The sequence below is a fragment of the Talpa europaea genome (genome assembly GCF_964194135.1).
Source record: "Talpa europaea genome assembly, chromosome: 8".
Lineage (NCBI taxonomy): Eukaryota > Metazoa > Chordata > Mammalia > Eulipotyphla > Talpidae > Talpa > Talpa europaea.
The window spans coordinates 25,223,464-25,241,966 of record NC_140075.1 but is presented as its reverse complement, the minus strand read 5'-3'; the positions used below and the strand labels follow the sequence as shown (position 1 = coordinate 25,241,966).

The window sequence follows — 18,503 nt, the reverse complement described above, 5'->3', positions numbered from 1 at the left end:
AGCAGCCTTAATTCTAACACAGCATTGGGGAAGCTCAAATAAGACTGAGGAGCTTTAACTAAAGACAACAGTGTGAGTGGAAATGAGTGATATGGATGCAGTGAGGTGGCAAATAGTATGAGCACAGCAAATGCCTGAAGACAGAGCCTGAGGAACAACCAGGGCAGAGGAGGCCAAATGAGAGGAGAAGAAGGGAAAATAACCCAGAGAGAAAACTTTCCATAAAAATGAGGTTTACAGTGTTGCCATGCAGAGCAGTCAAATAAGACAAGGTCAGAAAAATGTCCCCCCAGATAAGACAAATTAGTGGTTGCTGGCAACCTAAAGTGGAAGCAATTGGCTGCAGATGCAGAGATAATATCGCACATCAATGAACAAATGGATGAGGTCTTGTCACATTGTCACAGGGACAGTACCCCAGGTCGGGATATTGGTTCTAGAAAAAAGCATTATGCAAAATATTCTACCTTGTTAAGGATAAAGCAGAAAAAGTACTTTATTGCCTGTTTATGTACATAAAGCCTTGCCAGAGTAGAGGGAAAATGAAACCATTAGGCATTCAAGTCCTTTTGTACATCAGTATCAAGACTAAAAATTGAGTAAATTGACCAGAAATAATCTTGAATGTCTGTTTACATAGTGTATTCTTACAGAATTCCAGTCACAAGATACCTTATACATCCCAAAGAAGCAAGCTCTGTCTTCTGTTTGTAAATAACTGTAATCCAATCTTGATAATTTATAGCAGTGTTTAACCCCCACTTTCAGTAAATTCTCATATCTCATTTCACTCTCTTCTGCTGCATTTTTAGAGCCATCCTGTCTCATTCTGACCTCAGTGAATAACAGATGGTTACTATCTTCCACATATCAATCCTTAGTCGCAGATGAATGATAAATTTCCTTTTTGCTTGGAATTCCCCAGGCTAAATAACTCAAAACCTTAAGAATTGATCTCATGGAATGCTAAGAGGATTAACTTGTTAATGGAACCCCAGCAGCTGGTAGGCAGAGAAGTTTTTCATTGGTAAGAGACCTGGGTAAAATAGGATTGTAGCTTGTAATTGGTTTGTGTGTTATCTCTTAGTACTCTGCATGTGAATTTCTTCCCTCATAAAAGAGTGGTTTGAACTTCTATCTGGACGTTTGTATATATGAACTCCCACTAGGTTTGGATTCTACTCATGAGGTAGTCCACCTCGAACATTTCTAGGATTCCACACAGACCGTTTGTCCTCTTTTTTTTTTTAAACTTTTTTTTTTAAGATTTATTTATTTATTTATATAAACACTGGGTACAGTCAGAAGCACAGGAGGGTGAGAGAATTCACCAGAGCCAGAGCGGGGAACAGAACAGGCAGACCAACGAAATACACTGCTGAGGCGAGCAGCGGGTGCGGCAGGAGAGGTCTGTACGCCATGTGGGATCCTCGGGCCTGGTGGCCGGGGATCAAACTGGCGCTGCAGAGGCTTTGGGCAGTTTCGCAGCCCAGCGCTCAACTGTTGCGCCACCCGGGAGGCCCTAACTTTTTTTTTAAAGTTTTTGTGGAGAAGAACTGGGTTGTAGGCCAGAGGTACAGAGATAAGATGATTCACCAGAAACAGAGTGGAGTGGCAGGGGGTGCAGGAAAGGCAGATCTACTGAAATACACTGCTGAGGGGAGCAGTGGGTGAGACAGGAGAGGTCTGCTGAGCCATGTGGGTTAGCTCCCTGGCCAGGGATCAAACTCAGGCCATGGCAGTGATAGCGCTGACACTTAACCCCTACGCCACTAGAGAGGCCCTATTATTTCCTTCTCTTATCTTGGTTTGAAGGTAAATTTGCTCAAGAGAACCTGACAGTGGTAATGCAGGAGTGAGGTGCTAAGCACTTCATTAGGGTTGTGCTGGTAGAGATGGACATTGTCTTTGATTCTTGCTAGTGTGATCTACTCTGTATTCTTATAGTCAGTCAAAGCTAAGTTAGAAATCACGAGAGTTTCAATTAGTTGCAACTGTGGGATAAAATAGAGACCTCTCTGTATCATTGATCTGCTTTATATAAAAAGTCAATATTCATACTTAATTCTAAATAGAGTTAGATATTTATGACCTAAAATTATAAAAGGGAAGGTTATCAGTCCCTGAGGCCATGAATAGTGCATAGTGGCTAGAATTTTGCTTGTGCTCAACACATGGACAACTATGTATAGATGAACTGTGATTTCAAAATTTTTGGGGAAAGCATCAACTTTTAAATTGTACAAATTAACATTGTGTCACATCAACTGTCCACATTCCCCACATTTTGCAAGGAAGACTAGAAATGCTTTCCCTATTTCCAGGTAGGAAAAAAAAAAGTGCCAAAGTAAAAATATGGCTACGTATTAACTTTGGAACATTGTTGAGATCTTCTGACTCCTGCTACTGAGAAAGAAATGTGCTATTGTAGAGAGAGCAGAGAGATCAGGAGACCTTGATTCTCTTCCAGGATCCACCACTGTGCAACTGTGAACAGTTCCCTTAGCCATTCTGAGGCCTCCATTCTTCCCGGTTTCTTTGAAACTAGAAAGTCATGCACACTTGTCTTGGTAGGGAGTGGGGATGGGGAGTGGGTTGGGAAAGGAGAGGCCAGCAGGTGTCATGGTGTTGCCAATGCCAGGGACATGACAACACGCAGTAAGGACTTGTTGGCTGATTCCTGCTTTAAACTGCCAGCCCAGTTCACTTCAGATTGCCTGGTTTTGGAGAAGCCTATGAGATGCCAGTTTCTCCTGGTGATTCACTTATAGCTGATCGTTGCCTTACTTCCTGTACTTAGGGAGAGAAGTCCCATGAGGCAACATTATGAAGACCTAGAGAAAAAAGGAGTTGGGTTGTGCTCTAGAAAAACACACTCAATGAGGGGCCCCAAAATGACAGATTTGGTGATTGGGGAGCCTTGAGTCAACTGTAGTCTACACTTTGAATCCTTGATGAAAAGGAAATGAGAGCTCAATGCCTGACCTTTCTCCTTACTACTTTCCTTTTATCACATCCAACACTTTCCCTGTGATTCCATATCTGTATCAGAATACCTATTCTGACATGAGTCTAAGAGGAGATTTTTATCCTCCCTGTGACTCATTCACTTGGGGAGACCTGAAATACTTGCACCCAGCACCCTTCCCCAGAGACCCCCGCCATTTGGGTTGGGCTAGGGCCCAGGCATTGGTGTATATTTTAAAAGTGCTCCCGATGATTCTCTACTCTCATGTTCACATGGGACAGAGCCCCACGTCTTCACAGCAGACCCAGGTGTTGGTGTTTTTTGTTGTTGTCGTTGTTCTTTTTCTATAGATGCATTAATTAGAGGAAAATCCAGGGAAAATGAAGTTTTTTTTTTCCTTCCAATTGTTTTTTCCCAGGGACTAGCAGATCTTTGTGTCCTGGAAATCTGGGGCTTTGCCCTGAGATGGAGCTAAGACCTTTATTTCCCAGTCTCTTAGAAATGAAAATTTATGAGATGCTAGAAAAGGATGGACCTTGAGACTTGGATGGGGTGGGCTTAGTGGCCAAACTTGGAAAATCCTTGCTTCAGAGGCTGGAGGGAAAGCCATGCTGGGGGCTTCATAGACAGCAGGGACCTGCAGCCCTGCCCATATACTTGACCCAGGAGACAGTAGGGCTATGACGGCCAAGGTGACAGACTCCTGGGCCCTGAACCTGAAGCACCAAGACTTTGGCGGCAAATATCTCGGCTAGGAAAAGTGAACACTTTGCTATCAAATGAGCCACACAGGTCTGGACAGTGGGCATCTTGGCACCAGTCTTATGGGCTGGAAACTAGCTGCTTTGCTTTAAATGTAATGAACTGTATATAGGGATTATTATATAACCCTTAGCAAGGGGAAAACTTCCCCAAATGTGACTAAGATTGAAATTACAGCAAATAAGGATTCAGAACTAAACATTACTATATTTAGAAAAGAGCAGTAATGACTTTTTTTCTCATCTGAGGGATATGGAATAAATTCTAGAATAACAAAAGGAATCAAACAATCAGGCTTCAATATACTGAATAAGCCCATCTGATAAATACTTTTAATTTTATTGAGTTTTAATTAGATTTTGGTTTGGCCAAGTGCTCTGAGGACTTTTGTTACAGGAAGGCACTTGGAATTTTTTATGCTGTTCATAGGATATAGTGATGACTCAGAACTTTTTGTTTTGTGGGTACAGTATACTTTATTGATAGTACATGACAAGGTAGGGCACCCTAACCCCCTCCTTTTGTCCAGGGAATCTGGGGTGGAAACTGATGATGACAGGAGATTTCTCAGTGTTAGATGAGTGGAGGAGCTGAGAGTCTCTCTTCCTCTTGTTCTCTTGCTGGGGCAGGTGGTTCAGGGGACCCTACTTGGAAGCTTTGTGGACTGTAAGTTCAACCACCCTGTTGCTATAGCCAAATTCATTGTCATACCAGGAAATGAATTAGACACAGTGATTGTTGAGGTCAATGCCAGCCCCAGCATTGAAGGCAGAGGAGTGAGTGTCACTGTTAAAATTACAGGAGACAACCTGGTCCTCCATGTAGTCCAGGGCACTCTTGAGCGGGCCCTGTTATGCCTGCTTCCCATCTTCTTGTTATCACTGTATTTGGCAGCTTTTTCTAAGTAGCAGGTCAGAACCATGACCAGCAGGTCGTGTGTGGAAACACGGAAGGCCGTGCCAGTGACCTTATCATTCAGCTCAGGGATGGGCTTGCTCCAGCTTTGGCATTTCCAGTAGAAGAGAGATGATGTTCTAGACAGTCCTTCAGCCATCATGCCACAGCTTCCCAGAGAGGCTATTCATGATCTTCTAAATGGCAGTGATGGCATGGACTGTGGTCATGAGTCCTTCTACCATGCCACAGTTGTCCTTGATGACTTTGTCCAGGGGGCCGAGTAGTTGGTGGTGCCGAAGATGTTTCTGACAATCTGGAGGGAGTTCTAATGGTTCATGCCTATCACAAATAGAGGGACATCAGGAAAATGGGTAGAGATGATTGCCCTTTTGGCCTCACCCTTCTCCAAGGTAGTGAATACACCCATGGACTCCAGAACATATTTAACACCAGCATAACACCGCTGATACTGGGGGATCTCGCTCCTGGAAGATGGAGATGGTCTTTCCATTGATGACAGGCTTTCTGTTCTCAGTCTTGACTGTGCCATTGAACTTGTCATCCTGGAATATGTACACTGACCATTTAGCTCACGTCAATGAAGGCGTCACTGAAGGCAGCAATATCCACTTTGCCAGAGGTAAAAACAGCCCTGTGATCAGTCACCCAGCTGGGTCAGCCCATTCGCTTCAACCATCACCATGTGTCTCAGGGATGTGATTGGCACTGCACAAGAAGAGGAAGCTTGCTGTCAAACCAAGTGACTCAGGGAGCTGATTTCAGAATTTTTATAGCAGGGTTTAGAGGAAGCAACTTGGTAGTAAGTGGGAAAGACCAGGGTCCAGGATTTAAAGTTGTATTTTCACTTAACATTGAGAAACAATTGGTTGTTTACATTTTAAGAGGAAGCAGCCCCTTCATTTAAAGTCTTTCATTGCCTACATGCATGCGTGCACACACTGAACCACCAGCAGCCCTGATCAGATGAGAAATTGAAAAAGTAGCATTACTAAGTGGGGGTGTTCTCAATTATGTAAGCTACTGAAATGCTTTCTTCACAAATGAGCCTTTGTTTAGTGGGAAGAACTTGGGTTTGGAAGTCACACAAAACTAGATTTAAATCATCTCTTCCTATCTTTGAAGCATTTTTGTTTTCTCAGGACCTAGCAGTTCCTGGTATGTATTAGGCACTTAATAAATACTTAATGGATTACCACAAGAAATAGTCATCTGATTCCGGGCACTTAACATCTTAGCCTAAACCTAAGTGTCCTTGGCCTGCTAATAATTAGCTTGATGTGATATGGAAGGCTCTTATGAAATCTAAAGCGTTTAAGCTGGTGTCTGATGGGATCTCCTATTTGATTTGCCGGCTGGCATATCCCTTCCCTTAGTGCTGTGTATACACCATCGTTTTATAGGAAGAGCTTCACTGAATTGAAATGCTCAAGTAAAGAAGATGCTGCCCACCATCACTGACTTTTAACAGCAGATTAGACTCAGGAACCAACACAGAGTCCTGCCACAGGAGGATGTGTCCAGGAGCGCTCCTATCAGCAGAGACAGGCTTGGCTTGGCTTTCATTGATGTCCTGTATCTTCAGGAGCCATGTCTTAATGATTCCTAACAGTGTCTGGGCTTGATTCCTTCTGAGTACTCTTGGTCTGCAGCTTTTCATTCAGATCTTGTCCACCATTCTGATCTACCCTTTTATTCTAATCTGCATTCCTTTCATTCAGTAGGTATTAGGGATGTAAAGTAAATAAGATGGAGATGAGCTGGATATATCCTTGCCTGCAAGGCAGAAAGATTCTGGTAAAGAGGGATTTAGACAAAGTCTGGAGTTAAAATACTGAAGGACATGTCCTCTGATAGAAACATATATACATAAAGAAATAGAAACATACATATGTTTCCTATACATATATACATATATCCAGGAGCCCTGGGTTCTTGTGTCACTCAGTTCCTCCTGCCCTGAATTATACCATCATCTCTGCAAGTCACTACAACCTAAAGCCCATTTGAGCCAATGGATAGGACAATACAGTCATTCATGTAGTGGGACGGCCAGTACCTCATCTGCTTGTTCTCTACTGTACCTCCAGCTGTGAGACAGAGCCCAGCATTTCAGTAGGCACACAAATATTTTTTGAATGAACAACTTCATTCTGAACGCAGCTGGAAGAAATTGACAATTTTTCTAGAAACTAGTTCTGGATGGTTCATAGGGTGCTGCAGGCTATTAAATTATGAAAATAAATTTTGTCTTTAACCTTCTTTCAAAGGCCTACCATCTAAATGTCAGCTCATAAATTTCATTACCATATAGTAACTTCATCAAACATCCTTTCCGACAAAGGCACAGTGTTCCCTAGCTATTAGATTTTGTATGGAAATTGCTGGATGCTTTGTTCTTGCTTTCAGAGTTTACATCTGTCAGTAAATTAGAGTGATTATGCATACACAAAGTGCTCAAGTATATCTACATATTGGGAATTTTACTTTTGTTTACTTTTTGTACAAATCTTAGAGAAAAATTCCAGAAAGTACCCTGTCTGAGTCACTGCTTGATGCAAATAGAAAGAATCTGAATGCTAAGCTAATTTCCCCCAAAACAAAAAGCAGATGGTACTGTGACCCACTCCTTCCAGCACAGGTATTGTTTAAAGATCTGGCTAAAGGAAGGTAGGCCGTCAAGGGTAAATGCACAACACAAGGATTGCATCACGCCTCACCTCAGAAGCCAAGGATCCCAGAACCAATGATAAAAGCAAAGGACATTGACTTAAATAGATCTAATAGTGTGAAATGCAGGTATCATGGCACAGTTTCTCAAGGCCTCTCAGTGGTGCTCTGGTAGAATCAAAATTCGATGATCCTGTACCTGTCTCGGGGTCACAATACTTAGAGTTCACCAAGGAGGAGACGCAGCACAAATTCATCATTTATGATATGGACATGGGAAGTTGACATGTCCTGTGCAAATAGCTTTCAAAATTTGCTTCAAAACAATGTTAGACCCAGAGACATAAATTTTATTGCCATGACTTTATCAACTCTTGTTATCTCATAGTTTGGATATTGGACAGGGCCTCCCTGGTGGCACAGCAGTTGAGCACTGGGTTGCAAAGCTGCCCGCAGCCTCTGCAGTGCTGGTTCAATCCCTGGCTGCCAGGTGAGGGTCCCACATGGCGCGCAGACCTCTCCTGGTGCGCCCGCTGCTCCCCTCAGCAGTGTACTTCGTCTGTCTGCCTGCTCTGCTCTCCTCTCTAGCTCTGGTGAATTCTCTCACCCTCCCATGCTTCTGACTGTACCCAGTGCTTGTATAAACAAACAAACAAATAAATAAATAAATAAATCTTTAAAAAAATAAAAAAATAGATATTGGCCATATTAATTTGCTTAAATATTCTAGCTTTTTGCCATTCATCCTTACCCTGGATGATGTGTCTAAAGAAGAAAGAAATCAAAGGGATCTGTACATGTGCTTGAGTGTGGTCACTCACCTGAAGTATTCTCATTGGGTGGGTGAGAGGTATTCAGAATATCAGTGTTACACTTTGAGAGAAAACTTTTCTGTGGATCTGAAATTCCTTAAGCACCAGCTGGATCACATTTCTTTTTTTAAAAAAATTTATGCATACAAGAGCTGGGGTACTTGCTGGAGATGTAGGGGGGTGAGAGGACTCACCAGAGATAGAGTGGGGAGCAGAACAAGCAGACTGACTGAAATACACTGCTGAGGGGAGCAGCGGGGAGACAGGAGAGGGCTGCTGCACCATGTGGGTTGCTCTCTGGCTGGCTGGGGATCGAACTCGTGCTGCAGAGGCTGCGGATTGCCCCATAGTGAGGTGCTTAACCCCTCACCACCAGGGAGGCCCTGGATCACTTTTCTATCCTGTGAGAATAGAAAAATCTTTAACTGACCATTATTTCACGGTCATGTCACACGTCACTGCAATTTTCCATTGTTGGATAACAGCAAGTTCCCTGAGAGGAAATTAATTGCACATGTAAACCCTAATGCCTGTGTGTCTCCCTAATCAATCTATGGAAAGACTTTTCCCTTTCACATCGTTCCTGCAAGTTCCAAAGGGACCAAGCCTTTGTTTAGTAGATTTTATAATCAGCCTCTGAGCTCTACCTGCCTAGCAATAGGAGAAGTTAAAAAGAGGAAACAGAACACTCCTTCCTGTCCCTGGCACAGAATGAGAGCCCTGTAGGCATGGCGTGGGTGCCTCTTTTGTTTTTCATTTCCCATAAGCAAACAACTCCAGCTGAGACTGAGGACTTTGGATACTTCCAGAGAAGGAATAAAAGAGTATAATGAACTTAAATTCTTTGTGGCACTGTATCTAATAGGAAATAAAATGACTAGGATTTCATTTATTTAGTGGTTATTTGAATGCCTACTGAGTAGCAGTCATTGCTTTAGAGACTGGACATCAAGCAGTGTGCAAAGTAGCATCCATGAAGGTTGATTTCTAATGAAGGAAGAGAAAGGAAGCAAGTATATTATTGTAGTCTTGGGTGGTAAGTGCAAGCTGGGAAAGAAGGCTGAGTAATCGAGATGGAAAGTGCAGAATAGGAATGGATTGTAATTTTATGTAGGGTAATTAGTGAAGGCTTTCTGTGATAAGGTGACATTGAGCAGACACCTAAGGAAGTGGGGAAGGTGTCCTGCAGGCCTCTGGGGAAGGGACCAGCGAGTCTGAAGGGCTTGCTGGAAGATCAAGCCTCGTGTTCTAAATGGAAGCTGGTACAGCTGAAACTAAGAAAGCAAGAGAGTAATAGAAAAGGGAGGTAGGCACATTTTAAAGAACTCGATGAAAGCAAGAGTTCTGCCTCTTTCCTGATTAAAACAAAAAGCCCCTGGGAAATCTTGAGTAGTGGGATAGCATGATCTCTGTTTTTTTTTTTTTTTTAAGCATTCCTTCTGGCTACTCTGCAGAGAGGAGATTTGAATGGGAAACAGGTTGATTGCAATAATCGTGACAAGGCAGGGGTGATGGCATGAAGCAGATGGTGGTCGGGAGGAGAATGCGAGCTGTCCAGTAAAAAACAAAACAAAACAAAATCGGAATGGGAAGAATTTGTTGCTGGTATGGATGGGAGATGAGAGGGAAAAAAGGAATATGACTAAGATTTGTGAAATTTTTGTTTTTGTTTCTTGCCTGAGCAGCCTATTGGATGGAGTGGTCATGTCCTGATGTAGAGAAGACTAACTCTTGGGGAAAATTATCAGTAGACAGATTTTAGACATATTAAAAGCTTCAGATATCTATTGGACAACCGAGGAGATGCTGAATTAGCAACTAGAAATACAAGTCTGGTGTTCAGATACAAGCTGATGGAACAAGTTGAGAGTCAATAGAAAGTGTTGTCAAAGCCATGTAAACCTAGTGAGAGGTGTGCAGGTAAAGCCAAGAACCTGAAGGAACAGTGCTAGAACACTGCTCCAGTATTAGCAGGGGAAAGTGAGGCAAAATCAAGAAAGAGCTTGAGAAGATGCTGCTAGTGTGTAGCAGGAAAAAGCCAGAGAAAGCGTACCCTACAAGCCAGATGAGAAAAGAATTTAAAGAAGGTAGGAATGATAAACTGCATCAACTTTGTCTTTTGAGATCCCAAAATATCCATTTTATTGCCTTCTACAATGGCTAATAAGGAGGCAGAGGAGGAGGCAGAGGAGGAGTTTCCCTCATTTTTGATTCAAAGACAATAAGGAGCACCAAAGGTGTGATCACATTAAAACCAGACGCAAGTAACAATACAGTCCAAGTAATGTTGTTCCTTGAGACACATTATAACTTCTCTCTCTGAGAGCTGGGTAGTGAAGTAGTTAGGCAACTCCTGCAGTCTCCTGTTTTTAGCTTCATAATTTTTTAAAGTGTGATTAAGAATACCTGTTTGGGGCCTCCCCTGGTGGCTCAGCATTTGAGCACTGGGCTGCCCACAGTCTCTGCAGCACCAGTTCTATCCCCGGCCGCCGGCGAGGGTCCCACATGGCACACAGATCTCTCCCGCCGGGCCCGCTGCTCCCCTCAGCAGTGTGTTTCATCGGTCTGCCTGTTCTGTTCCCCACTCTGGCTCTAGTGAATTCTCTCACCCTCCCGTGCTTCTGACTGTACCCAGTGCTCGTATTAATAAATAAATAAATCTTAAAAAAAAAAAAAAAAGAATACCTGCTTGTCTCACAGGACCATTGTGGAAACAAATAGGGTATCGTGGATCCCTTAAATAACCACAAGTATCTTCCTATTAGCATCCCAGCTCTGAGTAAGAAAATACCAAAAGATGCTTATTATGCAGTTTTGATTCACAACTATTTTTTTTGTTAATTTTATATTCAAAATACATGATCTTGTCATTAAGTGCATACATGTTTGTGTTTTCCTACTCAATTCTTGCTACACACTGTACAAGGCACTGAGGATTCACAGGGAATTGAGATACTCCTGTCCCCAAGGAGCTTAGGATCTAAGGAAGCAAATAGGCAGAATGATAGATATTTAGAACTTACAGTAGACTACCAGTGCCACTAACCCTTGTGAAAGCCTACTTCTTTCTCATCCAAGATTTTTTTGGTTAAAGTGTTTCTCACTTAAGTCTTTGCATATATTTAGCAGGTATCTCTAACTGTAGCAGTTCCCTAAAATAGGGACTGATGTTCAAGATGAGTGGCCAGGACATATCTTTTTAAAGCAATAAATGGTTATGGATTTTCTTCAGTAATATCTGCACTTAAATGTGTTCCATGAAATCTGCTTGACTGTGCTCAGTCCCACGTGCTCTTTGCTCATGAGCTTCTTGGTTCCAGTGATAGACAGATCTAACTAGGGCTGTCATCAGATGCCTAATGAACAACCATAAATAGGGCTGTCAACCATTTTGTTTTATCCCATGGAATGCTTTGCAAATGACCCAGGGAGAAGAGGGAGAGCAAAGGTGCCCACAGTCATCAATTCAGAGGTGGTAAACATGGTCACTCTGCCCTGTTGGGCTCTGAGCCAGGCTGTAAGAAAGAAGCAATGTGAATAGAATAGGCAAGTTCCATTCTTTTTCAAATTCAAAGTTCTCTAGCTACAGGAGGAGTATAAAAGAACCTTACTCCGTCAGAGATGACCCATGATAATAGGAAATCTAAGCAAAGAGAGCCGAAAGCTGTGTATCCTCATTTGGGGACAATCACTCAACAGCACAGCAAGCTGAATCCTATGGCATTTGTGAACCACATAGCTTGGAGGGATGCTGACATATGAGATACCTTAGATTTTAATCATTTCCCCCTCTGCTGCAAGTTTGGGGATGATGTTCACTTCTTCCAGTGGTGTAGTTTTCAGGCTCAGAAGAAAACATGTTGTGTTGGATTTTTAGTTTTCTGGCTGTTCGCTCCAGCATTGTGTTCTGTGATTATTTTTCAATGTTGTGTGGCCGCAGGAGAGGGTTGGGAGCTATCTATTTTTATCGACACCATCACCATGGGCCTTGGCATTAGGAAGACATGAATTTAGACCTATTACTAAGGTCAGTATCTTGGGGGAAGAAAGCCAGTTTGGCACCATGGTGAGGACAGTCTCCTGATTCTGATTGTCCTAGATTCAAGGTTAGGATCTACGACTTACACACTGTGTTGCCCTAGGCAAGTTAATTAACCTCTCTGTGCCTCAACTTTTAATATATAAATAGAGCATTACTACCTACCTCACAGAGTGGTTGTAGGGATTAAGCTGAGGTGCTATAGCCTGGTGGTACATAATGACTGTTCATTAAACAGTCCTATTAAAACTCCTCTATTAAAATTTGCCTAATTTCTCTGAGATTTGGTTTCCTCACTTTTAAAAGGATTGTACTGTTGTGAATGTTAAATAATTTAAAGAGAAATCTCAGTAGAGTGGTTGGTATAGAATTAGCAGTTAATATTAATTTCAATAATAATTAAGCCACAGAAACAAAACAAAAAAAAAAACTTGGAATGTGGACGTCCAATGCCTCATAGTTGCTTATTCCCCATTTTTTATGTCAACAGTTATTCTCATTTCATGAGATTCTCTACTCCTGACTCATCAATGAAAGAGTGACTCTTGCTACTATTGTTACAGGGGTGAGGTAATATTTAAAAAAAAAATTGCAGTAACCTTGGTTATGACATGTATAGTATAAATCAGTTACTACATCTGTAGTAACGACATTAATTTCACCACTGAGAGTCCAATTCTATCGTTCACCATAGAATTGGCCCCTTTTACCAGATCAGCCAACTCCACTGTCCCCTTCCCTTCTGTTAATCACTAACTTGGTCTTATGGTCTAAAATGTTTATTTTTGTTCTATTTAGCTCATTCATTGGTTTTTGGTTTTCCGTGACATGTGCGTGAAATCAAATGGTGTTTGTCTACTCTATCCAACTTATTTCACTAAACATAACACCCCATAAGTCCATCCATGTTGCAAATGGCACAAGAAAAATCTCTTTGTTTAATCTGATTCCATGTCCCAATCAGTCAACAAGTTTTTTATCAAATACATTATGTTCCCAGATTGATTGGGAATCAGTTTTCTACTCTGTAGAGTTTATAATTAACTGGTGTGAGAAGATAAACACAGTCATTTGATAAATTTTAACTGAGTGTATAATATGGATAAGGCACCATGCCAGTGAGCATTGTGATAGGTATAAACATGAACCAGATATGAATTTTGCCCCTAAGGGAGACAAAGCCAGCTGAAAGGAATGGGAGAAACCGTGGGTGCACACTGCCTTGGCTGGATACTGCATGCTTCTTTTTACCACTGCAGGCCATTAAGCAAGTTACTTAGTTGCTTTGTACTGTGGCCCCTCAGTTGTCAAGTACCAGTAAAATAGTGCCCATATTATAGTGTCGATGTGAAGCTTAAAAGGGCTGTTACGGATAAAGTCCAATGCCTGTCATATATTCAGAGATCAGTAAATGTTAGCTGTTTGAAAATATAACAAATATAGTTAGGGATAAGGCATGCATGTAAATAACCATAATGCAAGAATATGGTGATATTGCTATTGATGTTTGGGGAGAGAGAGTTTACTTGGGATACATAAAAGAATGTGGTGTTCAAGTGAATCTTGGGAGGACAGATGAAACAGGAACATGGAAAGATTGGGTAAATCATAGCTTTAGAAGTAGAGACAGCATGAATAAGGGCACAAAGGTGGAGAAAGCCAAGTGATTCTACCAGGAGGAAGTCAGGAAAATAGTCAGGAAGTTAAGTCCTCTGATGATACTTTAAGAAGTTTGTTGTGGTTTTATGGACAGTATAAAGAGCCAGTGTGGATTTTTTTCTGGTGTGACAGGAAAATAAGTCAGAGCTGTGCCTCTGGCAATAGGCCAGGGGAAGAATGTTCTGGTGTTACAGTAGCCTTGTCCTAGACCTCTATTCTCTCCTTCTTCTGCCCCATTGTCTGTAGGAAATGAGGGAGGAAAGACTCTGAGACAGATAACAATGTTAGTGCCTGGATTGTTGGGAGATTGGTTGTATCATTTACAAACAATGGGAAACATAAAAGGGTGGGTAGACTGAAAAGGAAGCCTTTGGTGCATTGGGACCTATTGGTGCTTGATGTTGATAACTTCATGGATAGAGTTAGGAATAGGTGGAGGCTTGGAACCTTAGAGTGTCACCAGGTCACAAATACAGAGGGCATCACCACTCCTCAGAAGTGAAATTGGAAGCCAGAGAATGGATGAGATTGCTAAGGGAACATGTCAAAGACCTATCCTTGGGAAATACCTGTATTTAGGAAAAAGAGAAGGTAGGAAGGATCCATCAAAAAGGTAGAACAATTAGGAAAATAAGAGTTGAAAAAAGGAATGGAGGTTGGAGCTTCAAGAAGGAGCATTTAGTGGACACTGAGCAAGACTGATTTAGGAGATAGTGAGGAGTAAAGGAGAGACAAGGCTAGAGGTGGGAGGTAGAATTCAATGGGAGGGGGACACTTTAAAAACAAGGAGGAGACCTTTTAACTTATAGAAAGCAGATAACTTTTTGGACCCTTACCATTACTGATGATTGGGCCCTCTTGTACTTTCTTCTCTTTATTTTTGTAACTGTCACTTAGAGGTGGGAAGTCTGGCTACTTGATACTGACAGAGTGAATCCATCATGAGTCTTTAAGGGACAATTTTAAGGTTTTGTTCAAGCAAGCTAAAAAAATTGTTTCTGAAAAATCTATATAATGGGATAGACCCAGAGATGTATTTGCTGGCCGGTGGGGTGGGGGGAAGTCATGAAAAAATTCACTCTCTTTGCTGAAGTAGAGGAAATAAGAAGATGGGGTACTTTCTAAGAGCTGGAAGTATTAATGAGGTAAAGCGAGTATGTTGAAAGGTAGAGACTGAGAAATCATAAGAGAAGATTGACTTCACAGAGAAAGATAGTCTCGTTTCGGGATTTTCAAGTTGGAATGTTCCAGGTTATGACAAGGAATATTCATCATAATGTGTAGAGTACTAAAGTTGAAAGGAAGTAATTAGTGTTGATTTTGAATAGATTGTCCACATAAACCTTGGAATTACTCAAGATGACGGCCAAAGGCCATGAGAAGATTGTTTTTAGCCTTCAGCTCCAGTATTGCAGTATTTACCGATCGTGTCTTAGAAAACCCGGTGTTCTCTGCAGTATCCTGGCAGAACTCTTTGTCATTGGAAGGTAGTCAATAAATGTGTGCTGATTTTATATAGTTTTTTAAATCATATTTTCAGAACGTCATCAAAAGTCAGAGAAATGGTGATAGAAGTAACTAGGATGTTGATAGATTTTCCCAAAAGATGCAGAGATTGGATCTCATATACCTCAAAACAGGAAAGTTTTTGAGCCTGAGAAATAGTCTCAATTTGGCATTGGGGAATGTGAGGAGAATGTGAGCATCGCGGAGTGGAGGTAAAGATGTAGAAATTTGCAACTTCCAATTAAAGGGTATTTAATTGGTATTTAATCTAATATGCCCAGATTTAACTTCAGGCAAAAAGAGAAAGGAAAAATGATGCAATGAAAGGACAAAGTATACATTAGAATAAGGATGAGGGAAGTAGGTAGGAAGTTCTGGGGTTTGCCATGGAGGGAGAAGGGTAGTGAGATGGGTTGAATTTACTCTTCTCATGGTTCCATAGTTTTCACCGCCAAGCACTTGCAGGTTCCAGATGTCTATGAAAGAGCTGTCGAGATAATAGCTGCTGTCTGGAGCAAAGACAGGCAAGGGTGCTACTCCAGGTGGTGTCTGCTACCGGGTCAGCACTGAGCGTGCGGTTCCAGACACTGTGTGGAAGAAGGGAAAAGTATTCAGAGAGGGTAAATTTGGCCTACCATTCCATGCCCTTCTCTATTTTGTCCAGACTGCTGACTTAGGAAAGCAGTTCTGCCAGGCTGCTTGTCAGCAGATGGTCATTGAAGCAGGGCTTCTTCCTTTATTACATTAGTTGATTGGCCAGTCTATGTTACAGGGATGTGACTAATAGGACAGGATGGGTAAACTTCTGAAGAGAGAGAGTGCCAAGGCAGCTAGTGCAAGGTCAAACCAAGGTGGTGTGGGTACCTTGTGTAGAACAGGAGTGGGAAGTGAGATCATGATAAGAAATTCTCTTAGGCACATATTGAAGAAAAACTTGGTCAACACTCACCGATTGATGACAAGTCTGCTCCATAGTCACACCCTTGTGATTTCCAAATGCTTGGTTTTCACTGGTGAATTATATGTATGTGGGAGAACCTAATATATCCTAATATATATCTCAATAGGAGGACCTCTAAACATTTTGGACTGAAAATTATGTGTCCCGGGGACTGCCTCTGAATAATCTAGACCACTTCATTTGTACTGTCCCTGCACGTAGCGTCCCTCTTGGCCATTCTGGCAACTTAGAGTTCTCTCCCACTGCCAGTATCCTCTAGGGAGAGCATATGGGCGAGACTCTACCTTGGGAGAAACTACGTTCTCCTCAGGTTTCAGTGAGTCCACATTTTGAAAACAGTGACATTTCAGAGTTTTCTTCTGTCTCAATTCAAATGAAGACCAAGAATTCTGAATTCACACTAAGCAAAGACTTTGGAATTGATTACTAGCTCACTCTAATTATGATCAGTGATATTTAAGTGCTAGTAAAGATGTGGAGCTGTTTTTTTTTTTCCCTGTCTTTTCATATTGTGATTTATGACTTACTGCATTTCTTTGTAGCTTCTCAGCAATCTCTGGGTACAAGCAGACTCCTTGGGGGTCTGTTACTACTGAATATGTTTTCCATAACCACCAGGTGGAAGGATTTTATTTTTCCATTGACTGAGATAGAGTTTAAGGAAAACCATTCTGCTCAATTTACCTTTCCAATATTCTGGGGTAAACACTAACACCAGGATTTTGGGGGTGAGACAGAGGGACAGGAGAACAATTACTAAGGAGGAAGCTCATAAGCTCTTTGATTTACTTGTTCAACTTCACCACAATGGGAAATTTTCTTGGTATTTGAAACCCACAGCAAAGGAGTGATGGAGAACACAGATTGACAGATTGGAGGAGCAAGAATGGCGTAACTGACACAGGAAATATTTCTTTCTCGGTCTCAGGAAGTTGTGCAAGAGGAGGGCATATTAGTGGAAATGGAAATTAACTGGTTTCTGGACCAACAGAGACCAGAATAGCAAGAGAAATGCTATTCCAAACAAGGTCTCTGAAATTGGGGAGGGCCGCCTTTGAGAATGATGTATAGGAGGGAGGACCCTGGGGATTCAGCGTTGCTCCTCTACTTGACCTTCACCTCCTCCTTTCAGTCTGAATCCTCAAGGCTTCTTGCAGTCGTCCCCTGAATGTCTGAAACTCATCTCCTATTAGCCTCCGCAGTTTCCTCCTGTCATCTCCAGCAAATGTGTTTCCCCCTACTTACGCTCCATCCCCCGACAAGACATGCCTCTTGCCTCCTCCACAGCCTGACACAAAACAGATTTTGCCTCCACCAATCCCACCTCCCTCTGTTCTCTGCTGTATTCTGTTTCCCTCAATTGCACCTTACTCTTTTCTTTTTTGTATCTAGAACACTTAGATTTACTTTCATGTTCGTTCATGTTGATCTGCTCATGTTGTGTGCGTTGTATACATCTCAGAAGTGAGGTGTGTAATATGTAGTATTTCTGTTCCCTGCACTTGCCCTCACTGACCCTAACCCAGGACTGAGAAGAATTCTGACTCAGGGCAAGTCCTCAGTTATGCTGTGTGAACAAGAAACTCTCCTTTATATAAAATTCCAAAGCATACACCTCTCATTAGGACTGCCAGGATAAGCAATGAAGGTTCAGCAAGGTGACCTGGGGGTCTGGCTCAGCACAGGAGGCCATCCCTTACCACTCATGTTTGTGTCTCTGCTCTTCTGGCAGGAAGATGAAGTGGTTCTCCAGTGCATTGCAAACATTCACAAGGAGCAAAGGAAGTTCTGCCTGGCCGCTGAGGGACTTGGGAATCGCCTGTGTTTCTTGGAACCCACTTCTGAAGCCAAGGTGAGTTGGAGTACCTGCCCTGTGTCTTCCCCCTTGGCCTCCCAAGCATTTGTTTGGAATAATAGGACTGTCAGGAGATGGTGACGAGGGAGGGTGATAAGGAAGAAATTTTAAAAGGACACATTTATTTTTAAAATGGGAAGCAGATCAGATTCAAAACAAGATCTCAGTCCCGGAACTATTGCAGCAGGAACCCAGAGTGAGGAATTAGAGGTGCCTTGTCTGTCACTGTTCACCAGAACACTTGGATGCCTGAGGTCACTGTCAGCCCTCACAGAGGAGGTTCTTTTAATACTCTCAGAACTCCTTTTCCTGTTGTTAATTCTAGAAATCTGAGTGCATGTTTTTCTCCCAGCTGT

At 42.1% G+C, this 18,503-nt stretch overlaps 1 protein-coding gene across 2 annotated transcripts in view; it reads left to right on the top strand.

Moving 5' to 3' along the window:
• The window catches only part of RYR3 (ryanodine receptor 3), a gene marked incomplete at both ends in the record, with an annotated part of 506,236 nt that overhangs the window by 140,333 nt on the left and 347,400 nt on the right, over positions 1-18,503 (top strand). For both annotated transcript variants that reach the window (XM_084241349.1, XM_084241348.1), the window contains one exon: positions 18,025-18,144. In XM_084241349.1, the coding sequence (XP_084097475.1) occupies positions 18,025-18,144 (120 nt within the window). The remainder of the gene's footprint in view (positions 1-18,024; positions 18,145-18,503) is intronic.